Source organism: Neoarius graeffei, chromosome 16 (assembly GCF_027579695.1).
Source record: "Neoarius graeffei isolate fNeoGra1 chromosome 16, fNeoGra1.pri, whole genome shotgun sequence".
Taxonomy (NCBI): Eukaryota; Metazoa; Chordata; class Actinopteri; order Siluriformes; family Ariidae; genus Neoarius; species Neoarius graeffei.
The window spans coordinates 53,805,316-53,823,405 of record NC_083584.1 but is presented as its reverse complement, the minus strand read 5'-3'; the positions used below and the strand labels follow the sequence as shown (position 1 = coordinate 53,823,405).

Genomic DNA, 18,090 nt, shown 5'->3' with positions numbered 1-18,090 from the left:
GAGGTTCGCTGAAACTGGAAAGAAGATTCATCGAGGGATTTACCGAGGGACTTCTGAACTAGCACGATCATGCGCTACACTCGTGGCTGGTGATTGACAAGTAGACGTGGTTGCAACGTGACTGTTGCAAGTGGAATCAGAACAAAAAACCGGACCGATGTTCAAAGCAATCATGACGGATGAAAAAGAAAAGACGGTAAGCCCTCTGGGGGGAAAACGTCTGGGTAAACCAACGCAAGTGTCATTGGAAAATAGTCTGCAGACAAGAATCAGCTCCAGAAGAGCAAAGCTAAGAAAGCTGACTGAGAAAAGAAACGAATTGCTTGATTTAATGCAGGATGATGCAAACGTGGAAATTATAACAAAGGAATTGTTAACCAAGTATGAAGAGCTGATAGGAGAATTCAGTAAGATAAATGCTGATGTCAAAGACCTGTACAGTCAACTTGGATACATAGAGAATATGAATGCAGATCAAAGTGAGTGGTTTCAGCCAAGATATGATAAGCAATGCAATTTTGTGCAAGAAGTTAGTTCATGGATACAAGATGCAATGCTTCGCATAGAAGAGTCTGAAAGAGTGAACAATGAGGTAAATCCTGAAGATAGCGCTTCAGTTACATCCAGAAAGAGTAAAAAAGCCAAGTCTGTCTCTTCTGCTTCTGTAGTATCATCAGTTCGCGCTGAGTGCTTAAAAGTTGAAATGGAGAAAGCTAATTTGTTAACCAAGACAGCTGCATTGAAACAAAAGGGCTTTGGAGAAGCAGGAGCTACAGCTCAAAGCCGAAAAGGAAAAACAGAAAAGGGCTTTGGAGAAGCATGAGCTACGGCTCAAGGAGCAGGAGCTACAGCTCAAAGCTGAAAAGGAAAAACAGAAAAGGGCTTTGGAGGAGCAGGAGCTACAGCTCAAAGCTGAAAAGGAAGAGTTGGAGTTACAAGCAGAGCTCGCTGCATCAGATGCAAAATTAGCTGCGTTAAGAAAATACGAAGGCTCAGATGTGTCAAGCGGCTCTAAAGGCAGTAGAGTGGATCCACTGACGGCTACTCAGAGACAACATGTCAGCCACAATAGGAGCGGTGGGGCTAGTAACGTATCTCAGCATAGCCATAGTGGTGGAATAGCTGCCAATGCAGCGCCTGTTGCACGACAAGTGCCTGTTACTTCAAAGGGCAATTCTGCAAACACAGATAACCTGGTTTCTGTCATGCAATGCCAAAACGAGATAACTGAGAGTCTAATAAAGCAACAAAAGCTATCTACATTGCCATCGCCGAATATTCCAGTTTTTAAAGGCGATCCAATGGAATACCGTCTATTCATGAGAGCTTTCGAGCATCGCATAGAAAGCAAGACTGAAAACAGCAAAGATTGGCTTTATTATTTGGAACAGCACACAAGTGGTCAGCCTAATGACTTGGTGCACAGCTGTTTTCATATGGACCCTGAACAGGGCTACCCTGAAGCCAAGAAATTATTAAAGGAGCGCTTTGGTGACAAATACAAGATCTCAATGGCATACCTGGACAAGGCTTTAAATTGGCCTACTATCAAGTCAGACGATGCTAAGGCACTTGAAGCATACGCTCTGTTTCTGATCAACTGTAACAACGCAATGTTGGATCTAGAGTACTTGGATGAGATGGAGAATGCTGCGAACATGCGCACAGTCATCTCCAAGCTCCCATACAGGCTGAGGGAGAAATTCAGGAGGGTCGCCATTGACATTCAGAAGAAAGATCGGCGAACAAAGTTCCAAGACGTGGTGTCATTTGTAACCAAACAGGCTGAAATGGCAGCACACCCTGTGTTTGGTGAAATCTCAGGTCAAACAAAGCGCCAACCTGAAAAATCAGCTGGCAAGAAAACCATCATAACGCTAGCTACCGAAGCTAAAGAGCAGAAAGTAGTGAAAGATGTTGCTGGTGCCGAGAACAAGAAAGCTAAAGAGAAGAAACCAAACATGAACATGGCTTTCGTGAAACCGTGCATCTTCTGTCAGGGAGATCATACCATGGAACAGTGCAAGAAACTTCAAAAAAGGCTGCACAAAGAAAAATTGGAATTTCTTAAGAGTAAAGGACTCTGCTACAGCTGTCTTATAGGAGGACACATGAGCAGTACCTGTGAAGAAAAGAAGAGCTGTGAGATGTGTTCAGCTAAACACCCTACACTGTTACACATAAAACAGAAACCTAAAGACATACCAAAAGAAGACACTTCAAGGGAGGAACCAAAAGAGGAGTCTTTACAGGAAGAACAAACTGTGGTCAGTGGATTCGTGGATGCAGGGGAAACTTGCTCTCAGATGGGGGCCCGGGGTGCAGGAACCGTCCTCGCCATCATTCGGGTGAGAGTGAAGGCAAAGAAAGGCAACAAGGTGCTGACTTGTTATGCGTTCCTGGATCCAGGGAGCAATGCCTCCTTTTGCACTAACAAGCTAGCCAACGACCTTAACCTGCAAGGAAAAAATGTGAACATCCTACTTACCACTATGGGAGACCAAAAAACCGTCTCGTGCAAGGTGTTGCCAGACCTAGAAGTCAGCAGTCTGGAGGGGGATGACTTTGTCGGGCTCACTGGTGTGTTTACGCAAAGGGCCATACCTGCTAGTCAGGAGAATATCCCAACCCAAGAGGACGTGGATAGGTGGCCACACTTACGAGGTGTACGAATTCCATTGATCAAGGCGGATATCGATCTTCTAATTGGGACTGATGTCGCAAAAGCTTTAGAGCCAGAAGAGGTAATCCGCAGCATGAAAGATGGGCCGTATGCAGTACGTACAGTCTTGGGATGGACAGTGAACGGGCCACTGCGTGAGAACATCGGAAGCTGGTCAAAGGACGGATACCCACAGATCCAAATGAATCGGATATCGGTGGCTCGACTTGAAGAATTGTGGACCCAGCAATTCAAGTATGATTTTCCCAAGAATGCTCAAAGAGAGCAGCTTGAGATGTCGAAGGAAGATCAACTGTTTATGGACAGAGTCACCACATCCACAAAACTGGTCGACGGTCACTACTCTATCGGATTGCCATTGAAGAACAAAAGATGTGAAAATGCCTAACAATAGAGCAATGACGGAGCAACGAGCGCTCAACATGAAAAAGAAGCTTCAGAGAAATCAGACGTTCCGAGAGGAATACGTCAGCTTCATGAACCAGGTCATAACCAAGGGATACGCCGTCAAAGTCCCAGATGAAGAGCTTAACAGGAGTGATGGAAAGGTGTAGTTTATTCCACATCATGCCATCTACCACCCCAAGAAGCATAAACTTCGAGTGGTATTCGACTGCAGCACTTCATATCAGGGAACCACACTCAATGAGCAACTACTGCAAGGGCCGGACATGACAAGCAGTCTGGTTGGAGTCTTAACACGATTTCGTCAGGAGCCAATCGCAGTCATGGCAGATGTGGAGGCCATGTTCCACCAGGTCAAGGTCCCATCTGAAGACGCTGACCTTCTCAGGTTTTTATGGTGGCCTGACGGGGACATCTCAAAGGAGCTGCAGGACTACAGAATGGAGGTACACTTGTTCGGAGCCACCTCAGCTGCGCGAACTATGCGCTGAGAAGGTGTGCCGAGGACAACAGGAGTACTTTTGATGCAGCAGCTGTGGAGACAGTGTTGAACAATTTTTACGTCAACGATTGTCTAAAATCGGTTAACTCAGAACAGGACGCGATCAAGCTACTCCATGACTTGACGGCCATCTGTCAAACAGGAGGCTTTAGACTGACAAAATGGACGACCAACAGTCGAAATGTGTTGTTAACCATTCTGCTTGAGGACCGAGCAACAGAAGTCAAAGATCTTGATCTCGACCAGGACTCACTCACCATCAAGAGAGCCTTGGGAGTACAATGGTGCATCCAGTCAGATCAGTTCAAGTTTCAGGTGAACATCGAGCAGAAGCCTCTCACCAGGAGAGGAATCCTGTCTACAATGAGCTCAGTCTATGATCCGCTAGGAATGTTGTCACCAGTCATACTACCTGCTAGAAACATCCTGCAAGAATTGTGTAGACTAAGAACAAGTCTCTACAGTACCAATTTCTGCTCGATTCATATGCATGCTTGATCTGTGCGCGCATGCATCCGGCATTCACTCCAATCCCCCAGTTACACCGATCGGCATACCGACCGGGGAATTGGCATATACCGCGGGGTACACACTTGAGTCCACCCATACAATGTCAGACACAAGAAAAGCGGAAAGTCAACTATTAATTTGTCATCAAAATAAACATATCAAGTTATATATTTAAACTAATCATGTGTAGTAAGGGCGGGCGGGAGATTTTTATGTTGTCATTGGGAGGTCGGGAGGATTTTCTAAATGTTCCCTAAAGCGGGAGATATGGAGCCTCGGATCTAGTACCAAAGAAAGGAGTAAACATTAAGAACAATGTGACAGTATATACGACAGAATTGGTGGTGTAGTGGTTAGCACGGTCGCCTCACAGCAAGAAGGTTCCGGGTTCGAACCCAGTGGCCAGCAAGGGCCTTTCTGTGTGGAGTTTGCATGTTCTCCCCGTGTCTGCGTGGGTTTTCTCCGGGTGCTCCGGTTTCCCCCACAGTCCAAAGGCATGCAATAAAGTTAACGTGGGGCAGCCTTGGGCTGAAGTGCCCTTGGGTAAGGTTCCTGACCCCTGACTGCTCCCCGGGCGCTCTAGTGTGGCTGCCCACTGCTCTGGGTGTGTGCGCACACGTGCGTGTGTTCACTGCTTCAGATGGGTTAAATGCAGAGGATGAATTTCACTGTGCTTGAAGTGTGCATGTGACAAAGGTTTCTTCTTCTTCAATACATCATTTACATCAAGTCCTTCAAGGTGAAGGTGGGACTTGATCAAGTCCTTTCTTGTTTGCCATAGTGATGGATAGCTTGACGGACAAAGTGAGGCAAGAGTCACCATGGAACATAATGTTTGCAGATGATCTTGTGATATGTGGTGAAAGTAGAAAGGAGGTTGAGTTTGGAGAGATGGAGGTATGCATCAGAACAAAGGTGAGCAGTAGCAAAACAGAATACATGTGCATCAGTGAGAATGGGGATGAAAGTGTAGTGAAAATCTAAGGAGTAGACGTAAAGTTGGTGAATTCAAGTACTTGTGCAGGAAAACAGGGCCGCGATAGTGAGGTGAGAAAGAGAGTGCAGGCAGGGTGGAGCAGTTGAAGAAGGATTTCGGGAGTCATTTGTGATAGGAAAGTCCCAGCAAAAGTGAAAGGTGAGATGTATAAAAGACAGTAGTGAGACCAGCTGTGATGTATGGATTGGAGACCGTACCTTTAATGAAGAGACAGGAGGCAAAGTTGGAGGTGGCGGAGTTGAGGATGTTAAGGTTTGCGATGGGAGTGACAAGGTTGGACAGGATAAGGAACGAGCACATCAGAGGGACGGCACATGTGGAGAGCTTGGGAATTAAGCTAAGAGAGATGAGACTGAGATGGTCTGGGCACATCCTGAGAAGAGATGCAGAGCATGTTGGAAGGAGAATGTTGAGGATGGAGCTGCCAGGCACACGAAAATGACGAAGGTCAAAGAGGAGATACATGGATGTAGTGAGAGAGGACATGAAAGTGGCAGGTGTGGTAGAGAAGGATGCGGAAGACAGGGAGCAATGGAGACAAAAGATCCACTGTGGTGACACCTAATCGGGAGCAGCCAAAAGAAGATTATTGGCCCTGGAATGGGTTAAAGAAAATGCAATAAACAAAACAGTAATAATCTCAGATAGTTACTTAGCACTGGAAAGTATTCAATCAAGTAAATCATTTAGAACAGATATAATCAATGAAATCTTTATAACTTTGCGTAAAATAGATTCAAAGCGCATTACAACTAGTTTTCTTTGGGTACCTGCACATGTTGGCGTGGAGGGAAATTAACAGGTGGACAAGCTGGCTAAGCAATCACTAAATAATACAGAAATAGAATTGCAAATACCAATCAGTAAGGCAGAGGCTAAGACTGACATCAAGTCCTACACAAAGTCAGTCTGGCAGGAGTATTGGGATGGCAGTGAAACAGGAAGACATCTATACTACATTGAAAAACAGGTGAATACTGGAAGGATAGGGGACAGGAGTCGGAGAGAAGACATCATGATCACCTGTTTAAGAATTGGACATACAGGACTTAACTAAATGGTTGTTTGTCTCTATGTGTCAGCCCTGTGATGACCTGGTGACTTGTCCAGGGTGTACCCCACCTCTCGCCCATAGTCAGCTGGGATAGGCTCCAGCTCGCCCGCGACCCTGTAGAACAGGATAAGCGGCTACAGATAATGGATGGACTTAACTATTCTCTTAACAAAATAGGCAAACACCCAACCGGAAATCGTGAATACTGTAGCCATCCGGAATCAGTAGAGCATGCAATGCTTCACTGTATGAAATATGAACGTGAAAGAAATGAGCTCAGAATGGTTAATCATCACAATTTCACTTTACCTGGTTTATTAGGGAGAGCATCAAGTCAGGTGTATTGTTATCAAATTTCTGAAAGATTCAGAATTAGCTAAAAGAATACAAGTTTTTTTTGTTGTCCCCCCCATATCTCCTGTTCTACAAAGGTAATGCACCTTTAAGTTGGTTAGCCAACCACCATAAAACCTTAAAGAAGTAGTAGTAGTAGTAGTAGTAAAATATAATAAGGCAGAGGTTAAAAGTATAATCAAGACAGAAATGGCAGGAAGAGTGGGATAGAGGAAATAAGGGTCAATATTACTACAGCATTCAAAAGAAAGTAGGAGAAATGAGAGGAAGCAATAGAAATAGAAAGGAGGAAGACAGATCAATGATGAGGTTTGGTCACACTGGTCTGAACAGTACATTAAACATAATGGATAAGGATGCTAATGGTAGATGTGAACATTGTGGACTACAGGAAACGGTGGAGCATGTGATATTGGATTGTCCTCGAAATCAACAAGAAAGAGACAGACACTGGGCAGCACGGTGGTGTAAGTGGTTAGCACGGTTGCCTCACAGCAAGAAGGTTCTGGGTTTGAGCCCAGTGGCCAGTGGGGGCCTTTCTGTGTCTCCCCGTGTCTGCGTGGGTTTCCTCCGAGTGCTCCGGTTTCCCCTACAGTCCAAAGACATGCGGTTAGGTTAATATGGGACGGCCTTGGGCTGAGGTGCCCTTGAGCGAGGCATCTAACTCACAACTGCTCCCCGGGCGCTGTTAGCATGGCTGCCCACTGCTCTGGGAATGTGTGCGTGCTCATTGCTTCAGATGGGTTAAAGGGCATATTCTGGACCAATTTCGGTTTTTTTTATGTGAAAGTCCCTTTACACACTCATCCAGAAGGATAATTTTGCACAAGGCCATCTGTCTACAGCAGAAAAAAATAAAATAACAAAACACGTCTGGAAAAATCCCAAGGGAGTCTGGAGCCAGATTCGTGACGTCACCTGCGGAAGCGCCAGCAGGCTGTGTGAGCTTTGCACGGTTTCAGTGCACAGCCTGTGTAGACCAAGCGCTCCCATTTCTCTCTCATTGTCCGGTCTTTTGGGAAACGATGAGTACTAATCCCATCAAGATTGGTGTTGCTACGTCCTCCTACGATACATCTGTTAACCATTTTAATAATTACACGATAACATTGAAGAAATTTGCAGAAAACCACCAGGTCGTTTTCTCATAAACAAACCAGCGCTGACGTAGGATTCAGAAGGAGGCGTCCCGCAGATGACGTCACGAAAATCAATGTTTGCCAGGAAATCCAAAAGCAAAGCTTTTTCAGAGGTGGACCAATTCACCTCAAATGGCTTGATTTCAACTGAATTTTTCTGGTATTGCGCAAGGTAAAAAAATTGCAGAGAATGTTACAGATATTTGACCAAAGTTTAATATAAAATAGGAGAATTACACTGATCTTGCTCTTGAATTTACCCGTGATATGCATTTTAAATGCAGAAAGGAATTTCACAAGTGTGAGATGAATAAAGTTGTGCTTTCTTTCTTAGGAATCATATGACTCTAGGTATCAGAGAGATATTGCAGTTGAGGTCAGATAAAGGGCTATTTTTAGGTTTTTCGATGATCCTTTAATCCTTTAATAAAAATACTCCTAAAAACAGCATACACTATACTAGGAGGAAAAAAAACCAAATATAAATAAAATATATAAATATAAATGGTCAACAAAACCTATTTACTATATAATCTAAAAACTTATATAAAATACGTGCTTATGACGTAATGGCTGCAAGAGCAATAGATTTAAAATTATTTAAATTTACATGATTTATAGGTAAATTATTCCATGTTATTATCGTCCTTGGATAAAAAGAAAACGCAACATTATTTGATACACTGATTTGATGAAAAGGACGAGTGTTTGGTAGTCTAGTAGCTCTTGTAATTTGACGCACTTCAGGAGGGAAACAAATGCCAACATGTCCATTTAAGATCTTGTAGAACATACTGGCTTGAAAGAAAAGTCTGCGATCTTCAAGAGAATCCCAACCAAGACGCTCCATCATTGGAGTTACATGACTATATCGTATTATCTTGGTGTTTTCATTGACAGCGAGCTAAACTTTGACAGTCACATGAAAGCAATCACTAAATCGGCATTTTATCACCTAAAAAACATTTCCAAACTAAGAGGACTTGTGTCAAAAAATGATCTGGAAAAACTTATACATGCCTTCATTTCTAGTAGGGTTGACTACTGTAATGGCCTTTTCACAGGCCTGCCAAAAAAGACCATCAAACGACTTCAGGTGATTCAAAATGCAGCGGCTAGGGTTCTCACACGAACAAAAAGAACAGAGCACATTACTCCAATTCTAAGGTCCCTTCACTGGCTTCCAGTAAGCTACAGAATTGACTTTAAAGCATTGCTGCTGGTGTACAAACCTCTAAATGGTACAGGGCCCAATTACCTCTCTGATATGTTGCAGCGGCTGAACCCAATCAGATCTACCAGATCGCAGCAGAAAAATTTACTGTTAAAACCTGTTGTTAAAACAAAGTGTGGTGAAGCAGCTTTTAGCTACTCTGCAGTACAGCTATGGAACCAACTGCCAGAGGACATTAAAAATGCTCCTGCTGTTGGCAGCTTCAAATCTAGACTAAAGACCAAGCTGTTCTCAGATGCTTTCTGCTAACTAATAAATATCATCATCTTTACAAGTTTTAAACTTTAACTTTTATTCTATTTTATTCTGCTGTTTTTTACTGAACTTTTACTTCATTTTATTATTGTATTTCTACTATTGTTTAATTCTTATTTTTTTCTCTCTTCTTCCCCCTTTATTTTATGCAATTTTATTTTCTATTGTTTACTGTTTTGCTTTTACCTCTGTAAAGCACACTGACCTGCCACTGTGTATGAAATGCGCTATATAAATAAACTTGCCTTGCCTTTATAATGATACAGGAATTATTAGGAGAATTTAGCACAATAGTGTAGTAAAGAGTCTGGTTCACACTCCAGTCCAGAAGGTGGCGGTAATGCACCTAAAAGCTGTTTGCCAACCGCCATAAAACAATATAAAAGAAGAAGAGTTGTTCACTTCCCCAAACACTACCTGGTTTAATTCAGCCAAAGGAAGTTCGTTTTAAAAATTCTCCACCGGATATATCCAGTGAACGCTTGTCTGATCTAAACACAAGGACGATTGTTCAACAAATCATCCTTTTGTGGTTGCGCTGGTACATTAATGTTTTGAATCTGAGAAGAAAACATTTCTAGCTGATCTAAACTCACTTTTGATTAAACATTCAACCTTAAATAGGCCTATAGATATTTTTATTATGAAAATTTCGCAAACAAGCCACTAGAATACGTAGTGAACTTTGTTTTATATGAAGCATTTTTCATCCATAAGCAAAAATGCCAAAAGTTGCAGCCTTCCTTTCCCTTTTTTTTTTTTTCCACACTGGAAATAGACTCACTTCCCAAAAATCTTAAATTACACCGCAGGCTGTGACCTTATCTGTTTTATCCCTGTCTCACAAAGATTTGTGGTTTTTCCGGAGGACCAAAAAAAAAAAAAAGTCTTCCTACCTCAGTCCCGTTTCAGGTTAACATTTAAATAAACAAATTAATCTCACGGCCAAACATTCAGTCAGTCAGTCTTTGTCAATCTCACGCTAAATAAGCATTGAAAGCTTGCAACTTTGCAAAGCTAGCTTGTAATAGATCGCATTACAAAGGATATTATGTGCCTAAATCCTGTCTCCAACAATATTTTATTCGATTAAAGACATACTCGCCATTCAAACACTTAGCAACAACATGTTTATGACCTGAAAATGCAAGCAGTCTTTCAGCAAAACTAAAACTTCGCCATTCATTTCTGTTCTGTTAGTATTCATCGCTGATATCACAAAACTATATAGTCATGTTTGTGTAAAACCCTGTAATATTACTCTACCTTATCAATCGACATGTTTCTTTGGCTTCTGGAGATTCCGTATCCTTCACTTAGCCTACAGCTGTCCATGAGTGGAGCACAAAGTGTGAGTTGGATTTATGACAGTGCCGTAAACATGAGCTAGTCTCCGCGACAGTAGGGGGCGCGCAGGGGCAGAAAACATCCATTTTTTACATAATGTTGCTTTAAGAGCTCATGACCTTTCCTCTTTCAGGGTTTTTTTTTTTTTTTTAACACAGTGAAAATAGGCTTTACTTACTTACTTACGGAAGCGTATTAGGGCCACTTGGAGAAAATATTTTTTTCTAAATTCCGAGATTAAAAGTCGGAAATTTCAAGAAAAAACTTGAAATTCCGAGATTAAAAGTCGAAATTTTCAAGAAAAAAAGTCGAAATTTTCGAGATTAAAAGTCGAAATCTTCGAGATTAAAAGTCGAAATTTTCGAGATTAAAAGTCGAAATCTTGGAGAAAAAAAGTCGAAATTATGACATACAAAGAACGCATGCTCTTTGTATGTCATAATTTCGACTTTTTTCTCGAAAATTTCGACTTTTAATCTCGAAAATTTCGACTTTTAATCTCGAAGATTTCGACTTTTTTTCTCAAAGATTTCGACTTTTAATCTCGGAATTTAGAAAAAAATATTTTCTCCAAGTGGCCCTAATACGCTTCCATACTAATACGCTTCCGTAGCTTCCGTACTTTTTTCCATTTTGAGCAGTCAATGAAATATTTTGAGAGCAATAGTCAATTATTTATAACATAGTCCGCTTGTGAATCCTTCAGATTCCTCCTAAATGTTATGTTGTCCAGGGTAAATGTGTCCTGTAGCTGGATTTTAGAAGAAAGCCAGTCCAAAAAGTCCTCCCAAAATGTTTTTGTGTAAATACATTGAAAGAAAAGATGGTCTGTAGTTTCAATATCTGATTTCAATATCTGATTGATTGATTGATTGATTGATTGATTGATTGATTGATTGATTGATTGATTCCGAACAGTAAAGAAGATAACAAACAAACAAAATGTAATCATCAAAACATCGTCATAAACAGAATAGCGTAGCCACAAGGCAATAACATAATGTTATTGTTCGGAAAGGATTAGGAAGAAGTAAATAACTTATCAAATCCTAACCCTCTATACCACCGTTAATCAAACGTCACTTTCCACCAAAATAAACTATATATACAAAAGAAACCAAAATCGACAAAAAAAAAAAATACCAACATACCAACATGGTATAATATCGCCCAAATCAAATCATATATATACAAATACTTATGCTATGCATATATACACACAATACATATATACAGTACATACAGTACATATACACATACATACCTATAACTATACACATCCATACGTACACAGACACCCATATCATAACATCTCACTTTACCTCGCTCATTTGCACTATTCCGCACTACCTCATCTTAACAGCTGCTAGTTTGTTTATACTGCTTATTTCATGTTTACCTGCTATACCTCAAGTGCCCTTGACTGTTTGGTTATTTGAACCAATTTATGTGTGTGTGTGTGTGTGTGTGTGTATGAGTGTTTAGTCTACGTCTAGTTCATATCTAGAGTGTTTATACTGTTTATATTGTCTGTTTGAGTGTTTACACTACGTCCAGACTGCACCCTGAAACGACCCATATCCGATTTTTTTGCCCATATGCGACCTGTATCCAATTTGTTATTGACAATCTGAATGACACAGATCCGATTTTTTCACATGCGACCCAGGCCGCTTGGATATGTGGTCCTAAATCCGATGCATATCCGTTATTTTCACATGCGACTGCAGCCTGACCGGACAGGTCGCATTCATGCGACCTACACGTCATCAACAAGAGACAAACGTCACTATTCTGCGTTGGCTAATCCCGCCTCTTTGGTGGAAAACAACAACATTTGTACAGTTTTCAGAATTTAAATAGACTTTTATAGAATTGATCAAGCTAATGGTGGATTTGGTAGGGACCTGGATGTTAAATCATCCTGTATTACAAGATTATAAGATTGTTCTGGAAATTTCCAGTAATTTGACACCTTCGGTCTCATTAGTCTGCTGCCCACATTAATCAGATTATTGTGTGAGTTCCGCCGCCGCCACAGAAACCACATCGCCAGGTCTCGCCTCATCTCCATGCTTTACTTGCAAACTTGAAGAGTGCGCTTTTTTTTTGTTTATGTATTACGTAGATGTGCTTATTACGTGTCAATTTGCGCATGCGGGACACTTTTGGGTCGTTTTCCGTTCATATTGGAGATCGCATACAAGTCTCATATACTGTAATTGGCAGAGGTGGGGACTTGAGACTTGGGGACTTGGACTCGAGTCGACTCAAGTCACTGTTTTCATGACTTGTGACTTGACTTGACAAAACATGAAAATACTTGAGACTTGACTCGGACTTGGAAGTTTAAGACTCGGGACTTGACTTGACTTGACACACAATGACTTGAGTGACTTGAGTGTTATTTCCATCGTGTTTTTATTGTGAAAATAAAATGTAATATGCACATACTTCAGTAATTTTGATTGCACTGCCATTGCATTGTCACCGCCCTGTCCATCAGGCACGCTCTCTGCGTGGGCTATATACCGGCACGCCCCATGCCACGATGTGTTCACAGATTTCACATCATATCATCATGTCAGCCATCCCAAGAGTAATCACTTTCGGCTTCAAGGGCTACTGCCTAGAAGGTAAACGACGAACGGCGCAGTGCAAGATTTGCAACGTGACGATTTCTGACAGCCAGACCACGACCTCCAATTTCGTCCGGCATTTGAAGATCCATTCTGCCCAGTAAGTTTATTAATGTGTTGTTATTTGGTGATAGCAGCTAATCTCCTCGTTAGCCAATGTTAGGCACGAGAGTGAGCGGTAGGAGGATTTTAGCCGTTGCAGATGTAGCTAGGGATTCAGCTTATTATTGTGAAATTCTTATGTGAATGCTGGTAAGCAATGTAGTTACGTCAAGTTTAATGATATTATATATCAAGTTGATTGTGCACTTTGCAGTCGTGATGCTGAATAACATAAGCAGCTTCCTACCCTGTTGTTCTGTTTCAGGGTTAAGCTAATGGTCAGCTTGTGAACATGTACACGTTCATGAGCAGTACAAATTCGTGTGTGTTCGTGTACATTAGCCAGACTGTCCATAGGGCATAGAGGCAGGGGAGTTTATCATAGTCGTTTGAAATAGCAGTGCAGCAACCTACACATTTTTTTCGTCACACTACCCGATCAAAAAAGAAAAGAAAACTCCGTCCCACTGCCTATCATGCACTATTGAAAAAAGCGCCACGATTTGGATTCACCGGCATGCCACTCGCTGTTTGAATACAGGCTAGCAGCAATACTAAACTCTGCAAAATAGGCTGACTGTGCGCGGGAGTCTCGGTTCCCGCTGTAACAGTGTTACGAAAATAAATTGTGCAGTCATCCAAACCATGAATTTACATTTAGTATATCAGGCTACCAGGCCGCCAAAACAATGGTTTGAATGACTACAATTTAGAGAGCACAACTCTGTAACTGAACAGGTGCATTGGATATTTCCCAGTGAGGTCATTTAAAGTCTCTGGGTAATTGTTCAAGGAAAGATGAATCCCGTGCACTGTCCTTTCCGTATTGTTCCCGAAACGTTGCACTTGTGGTAAGGAGGACAGTGCGTTAGCCACAACTGAAACATTGTGAGCAAAGTTCCTGTGGAAAGGAATGCGCGGGATGCATATTTCATTTAACATTTATTTTCGTAACAATCTATTATAGCGGGAACCAAGACTCCAGCGCCAAAGTCGTATGTCCACGCTCCGCACAGGCTGAGGCAGCCTCGGAGAGGGAGAGAGAGAGCGCTTTTGCACACACCTCTGTAGCTTGTCATATGGGGTAAGATGATGTCACTTTTGCACGGGCGAACAGGTCTTCTTTTTGAGACCTAAATTATGTCTGACACATTTCTCTATGGGCGGCACGGTGGTGTAGTGGTTAGCGCTGTCGCCTCACAGCAAGAAGGTCCTGGGTTCGAGCCCCAGGGCCGGCGAGGGCCTTTCTGTGTGGAGTTTGCATGTTGTCCGCGTGGGTTTCCTCCGGGTGCTCCGGTTTCCCCCACAGCACGGGCGCAGATAGGGGGGGATTCGTCCCACCCAGATTTAAATTCACCTCATTCAGTCCCCCCCACTTATAGAGAGGAAAAAATGTCTATGCTGTCTTTCTTTGCATAAGGCAAACCTCATGGAAAAATCAAAAGACTAATTACCATTCGGTTTATTGAGGTGCACAGCAGTACAGACATAGCTGCAACTGCACAGGTTGCGAGCTCGAGCTTGGTTGCTATGGTTACCCACAAGTTTGACAGGTATATCGGGGACAGCACCTCCTAGTTCAGGACCCCAACACGGCATGATGAAGGGTGCCAAAAGGCAGAAAACGATTGCATCGAAAGTTTGGGGTCACCCAGACAATTTTGTGTTTTCCATGAAAAGTCACACTTTTTTATTGACCACCATAAGTTCATCTCATCTCATTATCTGTAGCCGCTTTATCCTGTTCTACAGGGTCGCAGGCAAGCTGGAGCCTATCCCAGCTGACTACGGGCGAAAGGCGGGGTACACCCTGGACAAGTCGCCAGGTCATCACAGGGCTGACACATAGACACAGACAACCATTCACACTCACATTCACACCTACGGTCAATTTAGAGTCACCAGTTAACCTAACCTGCATGTCTTTGGACTGTGGGGGAAACCGGAGCACCCGGAGGAAACCCACGCGGACACGGGGAGAACATGCAAACTCCACACAGAAAGGCCCTCACCGGCCACGGCGCTCGAACCTGGACCTTCTTGCTGTGAGGCGACAGCACTAACCACTACACCACCGTGCCATCCCCCACCATAAGTTGTAAAATGAATAGAAAATCTAGTCAAGACATTTTTCTGGCCATTTTGAGCATTTAATCGACCCCACAAATGTGATGCTCCAGAAACTCAATCTGCTCAAAGGAAGGTCAGTTTTATAGCTTCTCTAAAGAGCTCAACTGTTTTCAGCTGTGCTAACATGATTGTACAAGGGTTTTCTAATCATCCATTAGCCTTCTGAGGCAATGAGCAAACACATTGTACCATTAGAACACTGGAGTGAGAGTTGCTGGAAATGGGCCTCTATACACCTATGGAGATATTGCACCAAAAACCAGACATTTGCAGCTAGAATAGTCATTTACCACATTAGCAATGTATAGCGTGGATTTCTGATTAGTTTAAAGTGATCTTCATTGAAAAGAACAGTGCTTTTCTTTCAAAAATAAGGACATTTCAAAGTGACCCCAAACTTTTGAATGGTAGTGTGTGTATATATATATATATATATATATATATATATATATATACACACACAAAATGGAATCATTTGCTGGCAGCTCAGTCCCCCCCAGTTCAAAATTCCTATCTGCGCCCCTGCCCCACAGTCCAAAGACATGCAGGTTAGGTTAACTGATGGCTCTAAATTGAGCGTAGGTGTGAATGTGAGTGTGAATGGTTGTCTGTGTCTATGTGTCAGCCCTGTGATGACCTGGCGACTTGTCCAGGGTGTACCCCGCCTTTCACCCATAGTCAGCTGGGATAGGCTCCAGCTTGCCTGCGACCCTGTAGAAGGATAAAGCGGCTAGAGATAATGAGATGAGACATTTCTCTATCCTTTGTTTTTTTTTTTTTTTTACTGGCGCAAACATACATCGAAGTCACTTCAGGTTTCTCCACGTGTATCTTATTAATAATAATCATCTCATCTGACGTGATTAGAGATTGGAGGAGCTCATGCCCCTGTTAACCCAAGGTGTCGTCCTACCCTCTTTTAACTACGCACATAACAGAATGCCAATTCTCTGTTTATTTTTCTTGTTGGCTGATGACAATGTGAGAAACTTAGTTGGCTTTCAATCTTGCAATCAATTTTGCCATCAATAAATAACTTTGTGACATTATTACTGTTTTGTTTTATGTATTTTACAGAACATGAGTATTTAAAATGCAAATATTTAACAGGTTGGGCACATGTGCCAGGGATGTTTACTGACATTTACTTATGTATTGCCTTTTCAATGTATTAAATTCATATTCTGCTGCTAAAATTACGCCAATACGCCTAAGGTGACTTGACTTGGACTTGACTTGACTTGACATAGCCTGTGACTTGACTTGACTTGACTTGCCCAAGACAAAAAAGACTTGGGACTTACTTGGGACTTGAAGGTTAAGACTTGAGACTTACTTGAGACTTGCACATGTGTGACTTGGTCCCATCTCTGGATTGGTAATGTGAACGGCCTAACAAAAAAATTGGATTTCACAACAAATCGGATATGGGTCGTTTCAGGTTGCAGTCTGAACGTAGTGCATCTGTGTGTAGTTCTTATCTAGTGTTTATACTGTTTATTTATACTGTTTATATTGTTTGAGTGTTTAGTCTATGTCTAGTTCCTATCTAGAGTATTTATACTGTTTATATTGTTTGGGGTTTTTTTCAATTATTCTATTCTATTTTTATTTATTGCATTGCCTGTTTGCACCGTGGGTCAGAGAGGAATGATATTTCATCTGTGCTGTATGTCGAGCATGTATAGCATATTTGACAATAAAGTTGATGTTAGGACTTGGACTGTTTTGGCCTCTAGAGGCCGCTGTTATTTCCTTTTCGTGTCATATTTATTTTGGCCTCTAGAGGCCGCCACTGTTCCTGTGTTTTGTGTTTTTGTTAATTGCCTGTTAGTCCTAATTATCTTCACCTGTGTCCTTAATTAGTTTGTGTATTTATACCCCTGAGTTCAGTCCTCTTGTCACGGAGTCTTTGTGCTGTTATGTTTATCTCCAGTTTCCTTTGTACTGTGTTTTGTGGATCTTCTGAGCTTTTGCATTTTTGCCTTTTTCTTTTTGTATTGTACTCTTTGTTTTTTTGTTTTGCCCTGGATTGTATATAGTGTACATAGTATAAATAAACCTTTTGTTACTTTTTCTACTTCCGCCTCACGCCTCTGCATTTGAGTCATTCCCCTGGTGGCCTAGTGGGGGTTTGCTGGATCATCACACCAACGAACCAGGTTCGAATCCCAGCAAAACCCTAACAGTTGACTTGATATCATAATTATGCATATTATGCTTATATATTATATAGTTATGCACTATACATACATATATACAAATACTCACTTTTTATATAATATATCCGTATGTACCCATACCCACATATATACACTTATATTATCAATAGCATGTTATTGTAATTCCTCCTTCCTATACCTCGTAAAGATCTGTTCCTTATACCTTTTTTTGAACTGGTTTATAGTTGTACATTTCATGAGCTCCACATTCAAACTGTTCCATAGCTTTACTCCACAGATAAAGATACTGAACATTTTTAACGATGTCCTATCACTGCGAATTTTAAATTTCAATTTCCCCCTAAAATTATAGCCCCCCTCTCTATCCGAGAACATTATTTGGATATTCCTTGGTACTTTATAATTCCTTACTTTATACATTACTAAGGCAGTTTTATATTCTATAATCTCCCTGAATTTTAAACATTTTGAATTTAAGAAAAGTGAATTAGTATGATCTCGGTAAGCAGCACTATGAATTATTCTTATAGCTCTTTTTTGAAGTATTGTTATCAGT

General features: G+C 41.7%; 1 protein-coding gene across 1 annotated transcript in view; it reads right to left on the bottom strand.

The window, feature by feature from the left end:
- The window catches only part of cbx3a (chromobox homolog 3a (HP1 gamma homolog, Drosophila)), a 41,004-nt gene extending 30,493 nt beyond the window's left edge, over nt 1–10,511 (bottom strand). Inside the window, exon 1 of the mRNA XM_060943186.1 lies at nt 10,400–10,511. Coding sequence (XP_060799169.1) covers nt 10,400–10,468 — 69 coding nt within the window. The 5' untranslated portion in view covers nt 10,469–10,511. The remainder of the gene's footprint in view (nt 1–10,399) is intronic.
- Between the last annotated feature and the right edge of the window lie 7,579 nt (nt 10,512–18,090).